Source organism: Microcebus murinus, chromosome 12, assembly GCF_040939455.1.
Source record: "Microcebus murinus isolate Inina chromosome 12, M.murinus_Inina_mat1.0, whole genome shotgun sequence".
NCBI classification, from domain to species: domain Eukaryota; kingdom Metazoa; phylum Chordata; class Mammalia; order Primates; family Cheirogaleidae; genus Microcebus; species Microcebus murinus.
The window spans coordinates 57,208,650-57,225,646 of record NC_134115.1 but is presented as its reverse complement, the minus strand read 5'-3'; the positions used below and the strand labels follow the sequence as shown (position 1 = coordinate 57,225,646).

Genomic DNA, 16,997 nt, shown 5'->3' with positions numbered 1-16,997 from the left:
TCCCAGCTACTCGGGAGGCTGAGGCAGCAGGATTGCTTGGGCCCAGGAGATTGAGGTTGCTGTGAGCTATGCTGATACCACAGCACTCACTCTAGCCTGGGCAACAAAGTGAGACTCTGTCTCAAAAAAACAAAAACAAAAACAAATCCCAAACTGCCTGCCTTGGGGCCCAGCCAGGCCCTGGCTCGAGAAGTCCTCTTGGACCGCAGCGGTCCTTGGCTCCCCCAACCCTGCCTCGGTCACTGAGCTCCCATAGCCCTGACCAAAGCCTCACACTCTGGTCCAGCTTTTGCCGCTTCACAGAGGCATCTCTTGCCTTTCCTAAGGGAGGTATTTCCTGAGGTCAGGGTTTATATTGCCTCCTGCTGGCCTCAGACTAGGACCCCCAGAGGACCAGGCCTGGGTTTCTACCCTCTCAGACTGAGGTTTCCCTGCAAGTATGGTTTATGCATCCTCCTTCCTCTCAGGCCAGGGGACCCTGAAGACCAGGCCTGAGTCTCCCCTTCCCCCTTCAGACTGGCGGCTCCCTGAGGACTGACCCAGGGTATCCACCCACCCTTTCCATCTGGCTGTTGATCTCCAGAAATTTCCACCTCCAGTGCCCATTCTGCACAGCTCTCCCCATGGCTGGGGGCTCAGGAGCCTCTGTAGCCTTCCCCAGGCCTGGGGCTCTGGAAGGGTTTCCTCAGGCTCTGGCCCAGAATCAGACTGGGAGGACTGGCCTTTCCTCTACGACCGTGAGGCCCAGAGTGCGAGCTCTACCTCTGACCTCACAAGGGCTGCCTCAGAACTCGGTCTCCATGGCGCCACTGGCAGGCGGAGGGATGATATTTTGGGCAGTACGGCTGGACTTGGCTCAAGTAGCAACAGCCAAATCCCTGCTCTACTGACCTCTCCCCTGGAAGGGCAGGAACAGCCCTTGAGGCTGCCTTGGGCGGGGGGTGGGGTGGGGGGTTGAGAGGCAGGCTCTAGACTGGAAACGGACAGCAGAGCCCCAGCTAGGGGTGCAGCCTGAGCTGGGGACAGTCATGGAGGAACGAGATCAAGATCTGCTTTAACTGAGAAGGCCCCAGAGCAGAGGCTGAGAATCATAAGCCACTTCAGCAGGGTGAGTGGGGCTCCTGCTGGAAGGTCGGGGGCAGGGTGGCCTCTCCAAGGCCCAGACCCAGAGGGCCACTCCCTGGGGAACACAGAGGGAGGAGGTGTGGCTGTGGGATTGTCTTGGGAGGAAGCCCCGGTTGGGAGTTGAAGGCCTGGCTTTCTGTTCTGGTGCAGTCCTGTGCTGCTGTGTGATATGGGCACATCACACCCATTCTCTGGGCCTCAGTTTCCTTACCTGTAAGTTGACTGTTGGAAGGACCAGCAGTGGAGCAGAAAATGGGAGGATATATGGGGCTGGGCTGTCAGCAGAGCATGAGGGTGGGACGATGAGAGAGCTGAAGACCAGGTGTACTGGACCAAAGCAGAGGGATGCAGGTCAGGGACAGGCCAACGGCTGGTGGTTACTCCCACTGGAGGCTCCTCCTGAGGGGCTGGGGCTGGGGCTAGAGGGTTTCTGCAATCAGGGTTGGGGATGTGAATTTGTGCTGCAGCTCGAGGGAACTGGGCTAGAGAACGAGGAGCACAAACAGGATGAGGAAATCAAGGGTTACTTTCATGCTGTCAGTTTGAGAGGAAATTGGGAGTACAAGGGGGAATTTTAAGGAGAGTGAGAGTGTAGACCTTTTGTTTTGAGGTGCATGGACTAAATGAGCTTTTAGGGCTTCATCCTGTGTATTCGTTGTGTGTGTGTGTGTGTGTGTGTGTGTGTGTGTGTGTATGTGTGTGTGTACGCAAGGAAGAGATCCTGGAAAGTCACAGTTTAAGTCAGCAGCAAGGGAGCTTGAGGTTAGACTAATGGCATGATACTCAAATATGAGAGGCTGCAGCCACTGAAGGTGGAGGCCTATTTCCGAGGTGGAGGGAGGTGGGGGGCATTTCCAAGGTCCAGAGCTGGGAAGCAGACGTGGGAAGGTCAGAAGGACCTCTGCAGGGCCTGGTCGGGCCTGAGGACAGCACGGGCAGGGTGGTGGGGGAACTCCAGGGCCTTTCCCCAGGGGCTGAGGCAGCCCCCGCCTGCTGGGCTGGGTTGAAGGGGTGGTACCAGCAGGAGCTGCCCCATGGCTTCTTCCCTAGGAGGCTGAGGTCCAGTGGGAATGTGGGGCCAAGTTCCATGTCGCCCAGCCCTAGTAACCTGTCTTTGGCTCCACAGCATCTAAAAATCTGAAAGACAAAATATGTCTCAAGTAATCGGGCAGAGGCGGTAAGCACCCCATCCCATCCCCCATCCCCAGCGCCATCCTCCACCCGGCACATTTCAGTGTCCCCTCCCTGGCTCACCCTCAGCCTTTCCATTGTGGCAGCTGCTCTCCCCAGATCCCCTCCTTTCCACCCACTCCAGCCCATGGGGCCCCACAAGAAGGGCCTCTCCCACCTGTCTCTCACCCCCCATTGAACAGCCAAATCTCAGGCTGGGCCTTGAGGTGAGGGGAGGCCCAGAGAGTCCCAGATGAGGGTCGGCCATGGGTCAGTGGGTTCTGACTGTCCCCATGTAGGTGGTACTCAAATGAATGGAACTACCACCTCTCCCCCTCTCAGGCTCAGTTCTCTACGGTGAATAAGAACCAGAGTCCTTGCAACGGCCAAGGCCCTGCCTATCTAGTTCCCTTGACCCTCTGACCACCCCCACCTCTGGCTGCCTGCTCTCCCCACTCCAGCCACCCTGACCTCCATTGCTCGAGTCCTTCAGCGACTATTCCTTCTGCCTGAGGCACCCTTCCCACGGTTACCCATTCGGCCCACTCTCTCACCTCTTGTCTTTGCTCTAATGACACCTTCTGATGAGGCTTACCCTGATGGCCCTGTTTCGAACACCTCACCCTACCCACTGCACTCCCAGTCCCTTTCTCTATTGTTTCCGCAGGACTTACTACCTTCGGACAGACAAATGTGCTTGCTTATACATTCCACTGTTGTCAGCTCCACGGAAGCAGGGATATTTGTCTGTTTGTGCACACTTGGATTGAGAGAACGAATAGTGCCCCTTTGTATTGATGTACTGATGACATTGCTGTCTCCAGCCCACATCTCTCTCCTTGGCTTTATTTTTTTATATTGTTTTTTATTTTGATTTTTTTTTTAGACAAAGTCTCACTCTGTTGCCTGGGCTAGAGTGCTGTGGCGTCAGCCTAGCTCACATCAACCTCAAACTCCTGGGCTCAGGCAATCCTCCTGCCTCAGCCTCCCAAATAGCTGGGACTATGGGCATGCGCCACCATGCCTGGCTAATTTTTTGTATATATTTTTAGTTGGCCAATTAATTTCTTTCTATTTATAGTAGAGATGGGGTCTCGCTCTTGCTCAGGCTGGTTTTGAACTCCTGACCTTGAGCGATCCACCCGCCTCGGCCTCCCAGAGTGCTAGGATTATAGGCATGAGCCACCGCACCCAGCCTCTCCTTGGCTTTAGATCCTGTTTCCAAAGACCCACTGGTGTCCTACAGGCAGCTCAGATCCCAGCTGAAAACAGCCTCCTCCACTCTCCCTACATCCACTCATCCTCCAGTGTCTCTGCTCAGTCAGGGTCCCCTTCTCCTCTGCTGCTCAAGCCAGATGTCCAGGTCCCTCTTCTCCATGCTTCACACCTAGTCACCAAGCTCCTGAAATATCTAGAATGTGTGTGCTTCCCTCCACTCTTTCTAACACCACCCTCCTCACGCACGGCCTTCAGGCTACCACCTGCCCACGTCAGAACTCTCTTCAGGCCTCGCCGCCCAGCCCTCCCCTGAACTTCCTTGGTCCCAGGCTTCCCTTGTCTGGGGGTGTTGCCATAACCGTCTCTTCCACTAAATGGAGCAACCCAAGGGTGGAGACTGGATTTTGACTTTGTATCCCTGGTGCCTGACTCATAAGTAGATGCTCAATAAATGTTTGTTGAATGGAGAAATGTTGCTTAGCAGGTTGAATAGTTGGCTTCAGGGTAGTTGGATAGTTTATGGTTGATTAATTGATTAGATAATTACATGTGTTAATAGGAGAGTAATTAAATGATTGATAGCTGGTTAACAGGAGAGTCAGTTGGTTAAACTGCTAGATTAATGAGTCAAAGGGTCAGTAAGTTGTTAGCTATTTAGTTCCTTGGTTAGCAGATTACTTAGGTAATCTGGTTGGCTGTTAGTTTCTTGGTTTATACGCTAATTTTCCTGGATACCCTCTTTTTATTCTATACTCTCTCCTTGAGCTATCTCATATATGCCCATGGCTCAGAGGACCATCTATCACCACATCTGGTGACCTCCACATGTATATCTAAGCAAGACTACAAGGCCAGCTGCCTCCTTATGGGTCATCTCCACCTAAGTGTCTAGCAGGCTCTTCAACATATCTTGAAAGGACCTTGTCATTCTTCTGCCTAAACCCACAACTTCTCTCCTGTGCCCCATGTGGGTCATTTTGCTGCTCTAGCCAGAACCTGAGGTCATCACTGAGCCTCCCCTCTCCATTCCCTTCTCTAATCAAACACCAAGTTGGTCAGGTTGGCTGTGCTCTCTGGCCATCTTCACTGCCGCCTCCTTAGCCTCAGGCCACTGTCACCCCTCGCAGTCTATGAGAGAGAGAGGGCTCCCGACACTCGCTATGCCTTCACTCTGCTTCCTCCATCTTGGCCTCCACGGTCTTCTGGTTGAGTTCAGAGTCTGTAATGTGGGCCATGTGTTCTTTGCCACCTCACCCTGGCCCCCTCTGCCCATCTTGTGCCACTTTCACTCCTCCTCTGGCTAGCCCATCCTTGCAGAATTCCTCTACACATCCTATCATAGCTGCAGGCCTTTGCACCTGCCATTCCTATGCCCAGAACTATCACCCGCCTCCCCGGATGCTCCTTTACCTGGCCAGCCTTGACCCTTCCTCTGGGAGAGCCTCCTACACCCTCCCCCCCCCCACCCCCTGCCAGGCCCTTCCCTTCCTCCACATGATCCCATGGTACCCACTCTTCACCTGTGGCAATACTTATCACACTTTATAGTAAGTAACCCTTTGCACTCGGATGTCGAGTGTGACTCGACACGGTTAGCAAAAATTATAGAGATTAAAATTACTCTTTGAATGTATCAATAATTTGAAATATAAAAAAATCCAAATAAATAAGTTTGTATGAAAAGAAACTTCAGTTTTTTATTCTACTTCTGTGCTTGTAAAATCTGGGGTATTTAAAAAATTAAATCCTGAGTAGAATAAAGGAATCAAGAAAAAAAGCAAGCAAGTGCAAAGGGTTAATTATTTTTCTACCAAAAATCTGGGATCACACCAGTGTCCTTTGCTGCAGTGCCTGAACACTGGAATACCAGGCATTCAATAAATCTTTGGATCATTGGCTGTTTGGTGGTTATTGTTGCTTTACTATGCCTTGCCTGCTGTGTGGTGATGAGGAAGGAGCCAGGCATCCAGACTTCTCTTGGTGTTCTTGGCTTCCTATTCTGTACACCTCTTCCCTGCCTCTGTGGTACCTCCCCAGGACTGTTATTGGGTTCCTGCCTGCATCAGGATGCTCACAGGAGGCGGCTGTAAGGGGATCCCTATATGATACTGCATGGGAGCTAGAGTTGGATGGAAGCCAGTGGTTGTCTAGGCAATGCTACATCCCCCTACATACACTCAGCCCTGGGTCTGTTTGTCTGGTGTAAGGAATAGAGCAACGACTGGGGTGGGTGAGATATGAGCATAGGGTCTCAGCTACCAAAGTGGAAAATGTTTTATTTCATTTTATTCCATGGCTGATGTAGGATGATGTAGTTGAGGGGCTGGTGTCAGCTTCCAGGCATCAAGACATTGAGGAGGGTGGGGTCACCAGTCTGAACAAGCACTAAGGTCACACTTAGAAGGACCTGCAGACCTCATTGCCTTCCCCAAACTTCAGTCCTCTACCTCTCCATCCATACAGATGTAGGAACATGCAACTCACTTTTTCATCTATCTGTCCATCCAAATGTGTACTTATTACACAAATTTTTATCAGGTGCCAAGCACTTTAGGAAGCTCTGAGGATCTAGTTGAGTGTAAGACAGATCCCCCAGTTCTCATTCATTCAACAAATATTTATTGCATATCTACTATGTGCCTGGCATTATTCTAGGCACTGAGGATACACCAGGAAGTAAGATCCAGTCCCTCCTTTTCTCCCTCCCTCTCTCTTGTTCATTCATTCACTCAAAAACATCTGTTTGTGTATACCTGGTTGTAGATCCTGGTGCATTTTGCTGACCCCTGCATCTCTGGCAGAACCTGGTGCATGTTTCAGGGCTCAGTGCTGTTTATAGAGCCCGGCAGCAGACTTTGCACACTCCATGCTGTTTGCAGAGTGCCTCATTATTGCCAGGCCCTGGCATGTGACCCCAAAGCTCTGCCTCCTGCAGCTAGGCAGACAGACAACTAAGCTCCACTTTTCAGCCTGCTCTCTCCCACCCTGCTTCTCCCCAGAGGCTCCTTAGCACCACAGACTTTACTTTCAACTCCCCACCCCTCACTCCTGTGTGGGAGGTGTGGGAAGGGTGCCTCATTTGTGTATCCTTCCCACGGGTCCAGTCCTAACTAGAAGGAAGTAGGGGGCCTGGCCTGGCCATCTAGCCTAGTTCCTCTCCATGTCCCTGTGGCTCTCAGGTGTCTCCCATCCTAGCTGTCCCAGCTGCCTTGGGCAAGAGGAGGTGTGGCTGGGGAGGTTGCTGGGTTACCCATTAACTCAACCATGAGTTCAGGGCCAATGGGCAGCAGGTGGACTTGAGTCTCCTTTCTGTCCATGGCTTGGGCTGCTGCTTCAGGTCCACCCGCAGCACCAGGATGAACTCCAGTTCGGTGATTACGTCGGTGCATACAACACTGAGGAGGCAGATGGTACAGGAGTTCCTGGCCGAGTGCCTGAGCACATATGTCATGATGGTGAGTGGGTGGGTGGCATTGGGTGGGTGAAGCACAGCAAGGGCAGCCCATGACCCCCTTCCCACTGCTGACCTTATGGGTCATGCTGTCCATTCCCCTGCCTTTGAGCTAGGAGCCTGGGAAAGAAGCAGAGAAAGGTAAAGAGAGGGGCCTTTCTCACCAAGTCTTCTGGGACAGAAAGGTCTCATAATATGTGGGAGTAGAGTGAAACCATGGGCTGGGGTATCCAGGGGCATGGCTAGAAGTGTGGACAAGGGAAACCAAGGGTAAAGAGATTGAAGAGAACCTTTGAATGTCAGGCTTTAAGAATTAATCCTAAAGGCAATGGGATGACATTGACAGTTATTGAGCAGGGGAGTGAGATGATCAGATTTAGGTTTTTGAAGGTAATTTTGGATGCAGTGTGAGGCCTAAGCAGGACAGGCAAGGCTGGCAGGAGGGAAGTCCGCTAGAGGCTGCGGTAATGATCTAGGATAGAGAGATGGTGGTGGCTGGTCTGTGGATGGAGAAGAAAGCCTGTGTTCGAGAGAGCTGTAGAAAGTGGGATCAAGGGGACTTTGCAAGCAGCAGATGTGGGGGAGGTGCTGATGTGACATTTTGGAGCCAGCCCAGCACAGGGTGAGAGGTGAGGTTGGTTTGGATGTGACCAGGTGAGATGCCCACGGAGAAATCCAGGAGAGACTTAAATATAGAGGTCTGGAGCTCAAGAGAGAGGCTTAGGCTGGAAGGAAAGGTTTGAAGTTCATCAGAATATGAGTGGTGTTATCAAAATTGTCCAGAGAGAGTATATAGAAAGAGAAAAAAAGAGGTTGAGGACAGAGCCCTGAGGAATGAAGAAGTATATACAAAGGAGCCTGGGAGAGAATGATCAAAGAGGTAGGAAAACCAGAAGGGACAGTGATACAGAAGGGAGGCAGTAGTTCCACCAGGAGAGAGAGTTAGCAATGTGGGAAGCTGCAGATGGGACAAATGAGGTGAGCACTGACAAGGCACCCTAGGGTGTGGGAACATGGAAGTCACTGGTAACCTTCACAAGGGCTCTTCTTTTTTTTCTTTTCTTTTCTTTTCTTTTTTCTTTTCTTTTCTTTTCTTTTTTCTTTTCTTTTCTTTTTTCTTTTCTTTTCTTTTTTCTTTTCTCTCTCTCTCCCTTCCTTCCTTCCTTCCTTCCTTCCTTCCTTCCTTCCTTCCTTCTCTCTCTCTCTCTCTCTCTCTCTCTCTCTCTCTCTCTCTTTCTTTTCTGAGATGGAGCCTCGCTCTGTCACCTGGAATAGAGTGCCATGGTGTCAGCCTAGCTCACAGAAGCCTCAAACTCCTGGGCTGAAGCAATTCTCCTGCTTCAGCCTCCTGAGTAGCTGGGACTATACGCACACGCCACCACACCCAGCTAAATTTTTTTCTATTTTTAGTAGAGACGGGGTCTTACGCTTGCTCAGGCTGGTCTTGAACTCCTGACCTCAAGCGATCCCCCTGCCTGGGCCTCTCAGAGTACTAGAATTATAGGTGTGAGCCACCCTGCCCGGCCAAGGGCTCTTCTTTAATGTGTGATCAGGACAGAAACCAGACTATAAGTGGGATGTGAAGTTTCTTGGAATCTCCATCTCCTCTTCCCTACTTCAGCTCTGTCACTTACCCCAGTGAGCCTTTGCCCTTCACAGGACCTGTAGCCATGGTTGTTGCATCTTATGGAGGGTCCGGGTCCAGGAAAAGAAGGGGCAGCCTCTGGGAAGGGAAGCAAAGGTAGTCAGCTGCATGCCAGATGAAGTAGGGGTAAGAGAGGCTGTGTGTGTATGTGTGTGCGCGTGTGCAGGCGGGTGTGCATGCACGTGTGTGTGTGTGTGTGTGGTTGTGTATGTATGAGTGAGCTTGAGTGTAACTGTGCAGAAGAGGGTGGGGCCCAGGGATACCAAGGGCTGGAGGGACTCTGGGTTCTTATCCTGACCCTGCTACTGAGTTAATTACCAGGTGACCTTGGGCAGGTCTCTTCCTGGCTTAAAGCCTGTCTTCTCACTTACTAAGTGTGTTGAATCAGGCCTTCACAGGCTTTCGAGCTGGGTTTAAAGTCCTGCCATCTTCTTTCTGTGTCATCTTCCACAAGTATAGTTAACTATTCAAAACTTTAGCTTTGGCTGGGTGTGGTGGCTCACACCTATGTAATCCTAGCGCTCTGGGAAGCCAAGGCGACCGGATCACTTGAGGCCAGGAGTTCAAGACCAGCCTGAGCAAGAATGAGACCCCATCTCTACAAAAAAGAAAAGAAAAGAAAAATTAACCAGGTGTGATGGTGCACACCTGTAGTTCTAGCTACTTGGGGACTGAGGCAGGAGGATCGCTTGAGCCTAGGGCCCAGGAGTTTGAGGTGGTGGTGAGCTATGATAACGCCACTGCACTCCAGCCTGGGTGACACACAGTGAGACTCTGTCTCAAAAAAAAAGAAAAGAAAAGAACTTTCGCTTCCTTGTTGGTAGACATGAACACAAATCGAGCTGGCAGACTCTGTGAAGGCCAAGTGCCAGCACCCAGCACACATGTGATACCCACGTGTTGGCCCCTTGTTACTATGACAAGTGCTCTCAGTTTCTCTCTCCTTCCTGCATCTGGCCCTCTCCCCCTCCTCTCTTACCTGCTTTCCTGCTTCCGCTCCTGAGCGGTGAGGACAGCAGCTGGATCCTGTCCCTCCATAATCCAGAGCAAAGTAACTAATTTATGACAAGACATTCCAGCCCTATGAGGGCTGTTAAACCTTGGAACCTCGGAGGCAGGAGGGTGCCTCCTCAGAGAGCTCTTAGGCAAAGCAGGCATCCCACACACACATTGGTACCTGCCTATACCTGTGTTTCCCTTCACTTTACTGAGGTTATTATTGAGCACTTACTGTATACTAGGCACTATGATGCTACACCCCTTACATGCAGCATCTTCCCAAATCTTCACAACAGCCCTGTGAGATAGGTACTATTATTATCCCAATTTTACAAATGGGGAAACTATGACTAAGAGTTTAGTCATGGGGAAACATGAGACTAAGTCACTTGCCCACGGTCACACTTTAAGGCACGGTCTTGACCCTTAACCTCTATGCTCTGTCCCTTAGCTTAACTGGCAGGCTTTTTAAGACTCTGGACTGTTAACTCTCCCCTAGGCGGGATAAGGCCCTCACTGTCAGGCTTTGGGTAGTTCAGGATGCCTCTCTGGGCTTCAGTTTCCCTAACTGGAGAGTGGGAGCAAAAATACTTGCTACAAAGGGTTGCTGTGAGTATTGAAGGGCAGTAATGCTTATAAAAGATTTATGAGAGGCTGGGCAAGGTGGCTCACGCCTGTAATCCTAGCACTCTGGGAGGCTGAGGCGGGTGGATTGCTCAAGGTCAGGAGTTTGAAACCAGCCTGAGCAAGAGTGAGGCCCCGTCTCTACTATAAATAGAAAGAAAATCAATTGGCCAACTAATATATATATATAAAATTAGCCAGGCAGGGTGGCGCATGTCTGTAGTCCCAGCTACTTGGGAGGCTGAGGCAGGAGGATCGCTTGAGCCCAGGAGTTTGAGGTTGCTGTGAGCTAGGCTGACCCCACAGCACTCACTCTAGCCTGGGCAACAAAGTGTGACTCTGTCTCAAAAAAAAAAAAAAAAAGATTTGTGAGGTTTAGGCTCATATAGGACATTGTGTTGTTTTTTTGATTTCTTTTTCTTTTGTTATTTTTAGTTGCCAGGCTGTGCCAAGAAGTGGGGGCTTTTGCAGTGGATAGGAAGCTCAGTGAGTCACCAGGGTGAAGGTTTTGCCAAAAAAGCTAACATGACCTTGGGCCCCATTTATTGTAGCCAGGATGAAGGAAGTGGACTGTTCCACTCTACAGCCTCCAGGGGTGTTGTCCTTGGAGCTGGCCTCCTGGCCTCCTGGGTGTTCGGGAGATGTTGATGGGCTAGGCCACATTCACTGACCAGGGAAGGAGAGGTGTGGCTGGAGCCATCTGCCCTGGAAAACCAGCCATGCGCGTGAGCCACAGGGCAAGGTTGCCAATGCATGTGCCACAGAGGGTGAGAGAGAGTCAGCTCAGGGTGATAGGGACTTTGGCTAACTGCAGAGTGCTGATGTGTGTAAGGGTGTAGCTGCCACTTCTTCAGCTGACCATTGCCAGGAAGAGTACAATGTGGGCCAGTGCTGCATGAGCTTCTCTTTTTTCAACAGAGGCTGAAATTTCTGGTCTTCAAGACCAACTTATCAAAACATAACAGCCTTCCAGACCCAACTCTGCACCCCCACTCCCATCTGTGCTAATCCTCTTCTGCTGTGTTCTATCCTGGACCCTACCATCTCTGGGCTCCCCTGCACCTGTCCTGGGGCTCCTGAGGGACCCAGTGGGTCTTGCTCAACTGCCTCTTCCCTATCCTCTCCTGGCTATTTGACATCTTCTCAGACTTCCCCCAAGCTATTCTGTACTGTGCCTGTCCTTTTTATTAGCAAATGGCTTGATCTCCTGTTTGACAGAGAAAATCATCATGTGGACCTCCTGTGTCAAGCTCCTCACTCTCCTGGCCCTCTTACCACCAGACCCATTATCTCCTTGAGAAACTGTTTCTTTCTTTCTTTCTTTTTTTTTTTGAGACAGAGTCTCAATTTGTTGCCCAGGCTAGAGTGAGTGCCATGGCGTCAGCCTAGCTCACAGCAACCTCAAACTCCTGGGTTCAAGCGATCCTCCTGCCTCAGCCTCCCAAGTAGCTGGGACTACAGACATGCGCCACCATGACCGGCTGATTTTTTGTATATATTTTTAGTTGGCCAATTAATTTCTTTCTATTTATAGTAGAGGCGGGGGTCTCGCTCTTGCTCAGGCTGGTTTCGAACTCCTGAACTCGAGCAATCCGCCCGCCTCGGCCTCCCAGAGAGCTAGGACTACAGGCGTGAGCCACCGCGCCCGGCCGAGAAACTGTTTCTTGAAACACACTCTCCTTGAGAAACACACTCTCCTTGAGAAATTGTTTCTACCTGGTGTCCATGACACATTCCCTCTTTGTTCCTCTCCCATTCCAACACCTGCTTCAGCTGAGGTTTCTAATGCCCACCTGTGAGTGCTGATGTGTGGCTCTAGGTTCAGCCACTAGCTTCCTTCTCACCTGTACCTCTCCTGGGGCCTTCACCCACTGATGGCTTTGGCTTTAGCTCTCATGTTCACTATTCTCCAGATTTTCTCCAGCCTACTTGGGTAGTTTGCTGTCTAAGGCAAATACAATTTGCACCACATATGTAATTTAAAATTTTCTAATAGCTACATTAAAAAGCTAAGAAGCAACAGGTAAAATTAATTTTAGTAATTATATTTAACCCATATATCTAAAATATTATTTCATGTAGTCAATATAAAATTATTAAGATAGTCTACATTCTCCTTTCCCTACTACTCTTTGAAAGCTGGCATATATTTTACACTTATAGCAGATCTCAATTTGGACTAGCCACATTTTAGGTGCATAATAGCCACATGTGGTTAGTGGCTATCATATTGGATGACACAGATCTAGATCCCAATTTCCAGCAGTTTGGACATCTAGAAGTCCCTCAAAAACTACATGTGCAAAACACATGGACTCATCAAAGGAGGTGCCATCTGAGATTGGCCTTATAGAGTATCAATTTTCAGGATTTAGGATCAAGTATTCCAGGCAGAGGGAACAGCATATGCAAAAACACAGAGGCACGAGAAAGCAAGGCATGCACAGAGCAGTGTGGTTGTTTGGTCTGAGGCCATCTGTCATAGGTGACTGCCTGGATTCAGTCCTGGCTCACCATGTGTAGGCTGTGTGACTTTGGATAAGCTGTTCAATTTCTCTAAGCTTCAAGTTGCCCCTCTGTCAAATGTGGAGAACACTAGTACCTAACTCATAAGATTAGTGTAAGGGTTAAGGGAGGTGATAGAATAACTTGCTTACCAGTACCTGGCACATAATAAGTGCTCAATAAATGGTTATTTTTATTTAATAGTGATACTACTGTTGAACATAGAGAATATTGGGGCAGATATGAAACTGAGAGGCAGAAGGAATGAAATTATGAGTTTGGACTTCATCCAAGAAATGGAGGGGAGCCAGTGAATGTTTGAGCAAGGGACAGACATGATCAGATTTTTGTTAGAAAGGTCTCTTTGGCTGCTAGCAGGAGGCTGGATAAGAGCTGGAGAGAATGTAGCAGAATTGATTGGGTGTTGGGGAGGAGAGGGAGGAAACTCTCATTTGAGACATCTGGGTTTCTAGCTTGGCCAACTGGGATGGGGAACATAGGGTGAGGAGCAGGTTTTCTGAGCGATGGTGAGCTTTTAACATAGAGCCTGAGACGCCGATGGAACACCCAGGAGAGTCCCAGCAGGTATTTGGAAATAGGGATCTGGCTCCCACGTGGAGATTGTGGGAATTTTAGTGTACCAAGCCTATCTGAAGCCATAGACCTGGTAGGAAGACCCAGGAAGGGTGACTAGGCTGAGAAGTGAAAGGGGCCAGGTATGGAGCCTGTGGTCATTTGTGTTCATGAGGCAGATGAAGGAAGAAGAATGTGAGAAGGAACTGTAGAGAGGGAGGGCTAGCAGGGTGAAAGGAAAACCAGGAGAGAGAGAGATGTCAGGAAGACCAAAGAGGCACTTTCCAGAAGCGCAGAGTGGTCAAGAGCACCAGAGTCAGCAAAGTCAAGTAAGACAGTGACTGAAGAGACCTTTGGGAAATGAGGCGGTTGCTGGGGCCCTTGGGGAGAACTTGGGTGTCTGTGACACGTGGAAGCAGAAGGCAGATCGAGGAGGGAATGCAAGGTGAGGGGTAAAGGAGCTGGCCAGGGAGTTCTTCCCTGGAGCCTGACTGGAACAGGGAGGGGCATCCAGGAGCCCATGGCTGGAGAGGTAGTCGGGAAGGTTTGTCAGACTCGAGTTTGTGGGTGCCAGTCAAGGGGAAGGAGACAGGTACAGGCAAGAGGGAGGCATTTCTAGAGGGAGAGGGTGGGCACAGGCAGTGGAGCTGAAGGGAAGGTGGACACAGACTGAGGTTGGGTGAGGGCCTCTATTCTCCCTGTGAAGGTGGGGTCATCTGAGGAGTGGCTGGAGGGGGGCAAGATTAAGAAGTTCGGGAATGAGGGCAAGAGATTTAGAACTCCACTGGCTTTCAAGGTTGTTGGGTGTAGGGTGCAGAGTCCAGGCATGGAGTGTGAAGATCCCTGGAAGAACTTCCTTCAGGTTAGCCTCTAGTGTGAGATGCTCTGAGGGGGCTCCGTTCACACCATCCACCCCTTCCTCACAGCCCTGCCTCATCCTGAACTTCGGGGGGGCTTGGGGTTTAGGTGCCTGGATGTGTATCGTAAGAGCCCCTAACTCTGCCACTGCCCCCAGCTCCCCAAGCTCAGGTCTGAGAAGTCTTGACAGGGGCAAGGGCGGAGAGGTCACAGGAGGGAAGGCTCTTGAGGAAGAGGGCATTGCAGAGGGTCTTTAAGGGGAATTCTGTGGAGGCCTACGGCCTGGAGGTGAGGAGCTGACTGAACTCTGAGCCCTCTCCTCTGAGGTTGGGGCTTCTGGGCAGGCGACCCTCTTAGAGACCCTCCCTTGTAGGTGTTTGGCCTGGGTTCCGTGGCCCATATGGTTCTAGGAAATAAAACATTTGGGAGCTACCTCGGTGTCAACTTGGGTTTTGGCTTCGGAGTCACCATGGGAGTGTACATAGCAGGCAACATCTCTGGTGAGTGAGTCCTGGTCCCGCCTGACCCAGCAAGAACAGGTGTTCCCTGAGGGCTCTTTTTTGTCCACTTCCAGCCACTCCTTCTCTGGCACAGCTCGTGCCCACCCCTTTGTTGGCCACTTGGGGGGAGGAGAATACTTCTAACCCCTTGCCTATGAGTGTGTCTGCCCCAGACTCTTCATGGGCCCCCCAACCCACCATTTTTATTAGCTGGGTCCTTTTGGGCAAGTTACTTACCTTATCTGTCCCTCACTTTCTTTAATGGTGAAGTGGAAATGGTGGTCTCTGCCTTGTGGGGTTGTTGTGAGGGTTAAATGAGAGGAGTCTTGCCACAGAGAACACACTCCATAAACACCAGCCATTATTATTACTGTTGTTGTTGTTCTCAATGTTATCTATACTGTTGTTTGATTTTGCTCTCACTCCTCAACACACTTGCCCCCTTCCTATAGGGGCCCACATGAATTCGGCAGTGACCTTCACTAGTTGTGCACTAGGTCGCATGCCCTGGAAGAAGTTTCCTGTGTACGTGCTGGGTCAGTTCCTGGGCTCCTTCATGGCTGCTGCCACCATCTACGGCCTCTTCTACCGTGAGTGTTGTGCCCTGGGTTGTCTGCCTCTGGCCTCAGCCTCCACCTCTGAAATATGGGCAGATGGAAACTCAATGTCCTGGTCTGTAAAAACCTCCAGGAGAGAAAAGCCTTGTAGCCCCCCAACCTTCTATTCTATAGCCTCATTTCGGGGACCCCAGTGGGGTTTAGCAGGGTGGGGGCTCAGGTTCGCATTCAATCTGTGTCTCCACAGCAGCCATTATCCACTTCTCGAGTGGAGAGCTGACGGTGACTGGTCCCACAGCCACTGGTGGCATTTTTGCCACCTACCTTCCAGATCACATGACACTGTGGCGGGGCTTCGTGGATGAGGTCAGTGGTCCAGGATGGGTACCCCTCCCCAAGCCTTCCACCCCTCAGGAAGGAGCCAGCAGGGAGCCCCTCACGTTAGAGAGGACAAGAACTCTGGAAGGGGATTGTACTAAGACATGTCTCTGCTGGTGGGTTTGGATTTGGGGCAATCCTGGGGCCCTGCGGCTTGTCTAGGGGCCCCAGGTAGGCTGCCACAGCATCTGCTCCCCAGGTGATAGTGACGGGGATGCTCCAGCTGTGTCTCTGCGCCATCACGGACAAGGATAACCCAGAACATCAAGGGACACAGCCCCTGGTGATTGGCTTCCTTATTGTCATCATTGGGGTGGGCCTAGGCATGAACTCAGGATATGCTATCAATCCCTCCCGGGACCTGCCCCCCCGCTTCTTCACCTACCTTGCCGGCTGGGGCACGCAAGTCTTCAGGTACTGCCCCTGGCCAGGCCCATTCCTTGGGTTTTCTGGGGGTCCTCTGCATGTAGAGGGGTGGGGGGTGATGTGAGGAGCAGCACAAGAGAGTCCTGTAGAGCTCACAGGTGGCCAGGGGAGGAGTGGGTCCCCAAGTTCCCCCAGACCAGCACAGATGCAGACCCTGATCCTGGACTGAATGTCAACCCTGTCCCTAAATCAGGCTGAGGGTGTCTCCTGGGGTATGATGGGGATGACTCCCCTACACACCCCATCTTGGCCTGAGGTGGATGTGGTGTTGTCCTGAGCATCAGTCCCCTCAGTAAGCCTCTGCCTCTTCCCTGCAGGGCTGGGGATAACTGGTGGTGGGTGCCAGTGGTGGCGCCACCTCTGGGTGCTTACCTAGGTGGCATAGTCTACCTGGTCTTCATTGGCTCCAGCACCTCACGAAAGCCCAAGAAATTGGAGGACCCTGCGGCATATGAAGACCACAGGATATCTTCATTGCCCAAGACCAGCCATGATCCATCCATGATGTCTTCCCTCACCCCTGCCTCTGTGGCCCCTACCACCAGATCTCCAGTCTCTTCTTCCTTCACCCCTGTCTCTGTGCCCCCTATCAAAAGGTCTTCATTCCAGCCTGCCCCACCTGTACGTGACTCTGTGAATGAAGAGCACTTCTAAGTGGAGATTTTTTGTGACCCCATCCCTATCCCAATAAAGAAAGCCTGTCCCACAGCAGCAGCCCCCCAACATTTCCTGGGGGCCTCCTGTGGTTCTTCCAGGAGCTCTAGGGTTATGCCTTAGCCCAACGCTAGAGCATAGAGCTGAGAGGCCTCAACTTGTTCAAGCTCTGGGAGCTGGGGCACCCCTTGGGGGAGAATGGGGAAGAGCTGACCTGTGACCTCAGTAGGAAAAGAATGAGAAGAAAGGATGCCAGACACAGAATGGGGACTTTTAGGGATAGGGGAGGAAGGAATGGTTTGGTGGAAAGGACC

At 51.2% G+C, this 16,997-nt stretch overlaps 1 protein-coding gene across 3 annotated transcripts; it reads left to right on the top strand.

Annotated features, from left to right (window-relative positions):
* The first annotated feature begins 904 nt into the window (after positions 1 to 904).
* On the top strand, positions 905 to 16,737 carry AQP7 (aquaporin 7). Of its 3 annotated transcripts, none has more exons than XM_012770161.2 (8): positions 905 to 1,108; positions 2,252 to 2,302; positions 6,851 to 6,968; positions 14,542 to 14,668; positions 15,121 to 15,258; positions 15,473 to 15,591; positions 15,803 to 16,017; positions 16,347 to 16,737. In XM_012770161.2, exons 2-8 carry the CDS (start codon positions 2,277 to 2,279, stop codon positions 16,681 to 16,683), a joined length of 1,080 nt encoding a protein of 359 aa, XP_012625615.1. In that variant the 5' UTR covers positions 905 to 1,108; positions 2,252 to 2,276; the 3' UTR covers positions 16,684 to 16,737. The 3 variants fall into 3 exon arrangements, with proteins under 3 accessions (XP_012625615.1, XP_075864916.1, XP_075864915.1); XM_076008801.1 differs by lacking the exon at positions 905 to 1,108 and adding an exon at positions 1,239 to 1,338 and having other exon boundaries at positions 15,476 to 15,591; XM_076008800.1 differs by lacking the exon at positions 905 to 1,108 and adding an exon at positions 1,239 to 1,338.
* The last annotated feature ends 260 nt before the right edge of the window (positions 16,738 to 16,997 follow it).

Coding starts and splice junctions, on each gene's coding strand:
- AQP7 (XM_012770161.2), top strand. CDS start 2,277: ATGTCTCAAGTAATCGGGCAGAGGCG. Junction 6,969..14,541: donor TGAGCACATATGTCATGATG/GTGAGTGGGTGG, acceptor CCTCCCTTGTAG/GTGTTTGGCCTGGGTTCCGT. Junction 14,669..15,120: donor CATAGCAGGCAACATCTCTG/GTGAGTGAGTCC, acceptor CCCTTCCTATAG/GGGCCCACATGAATTCGGCA.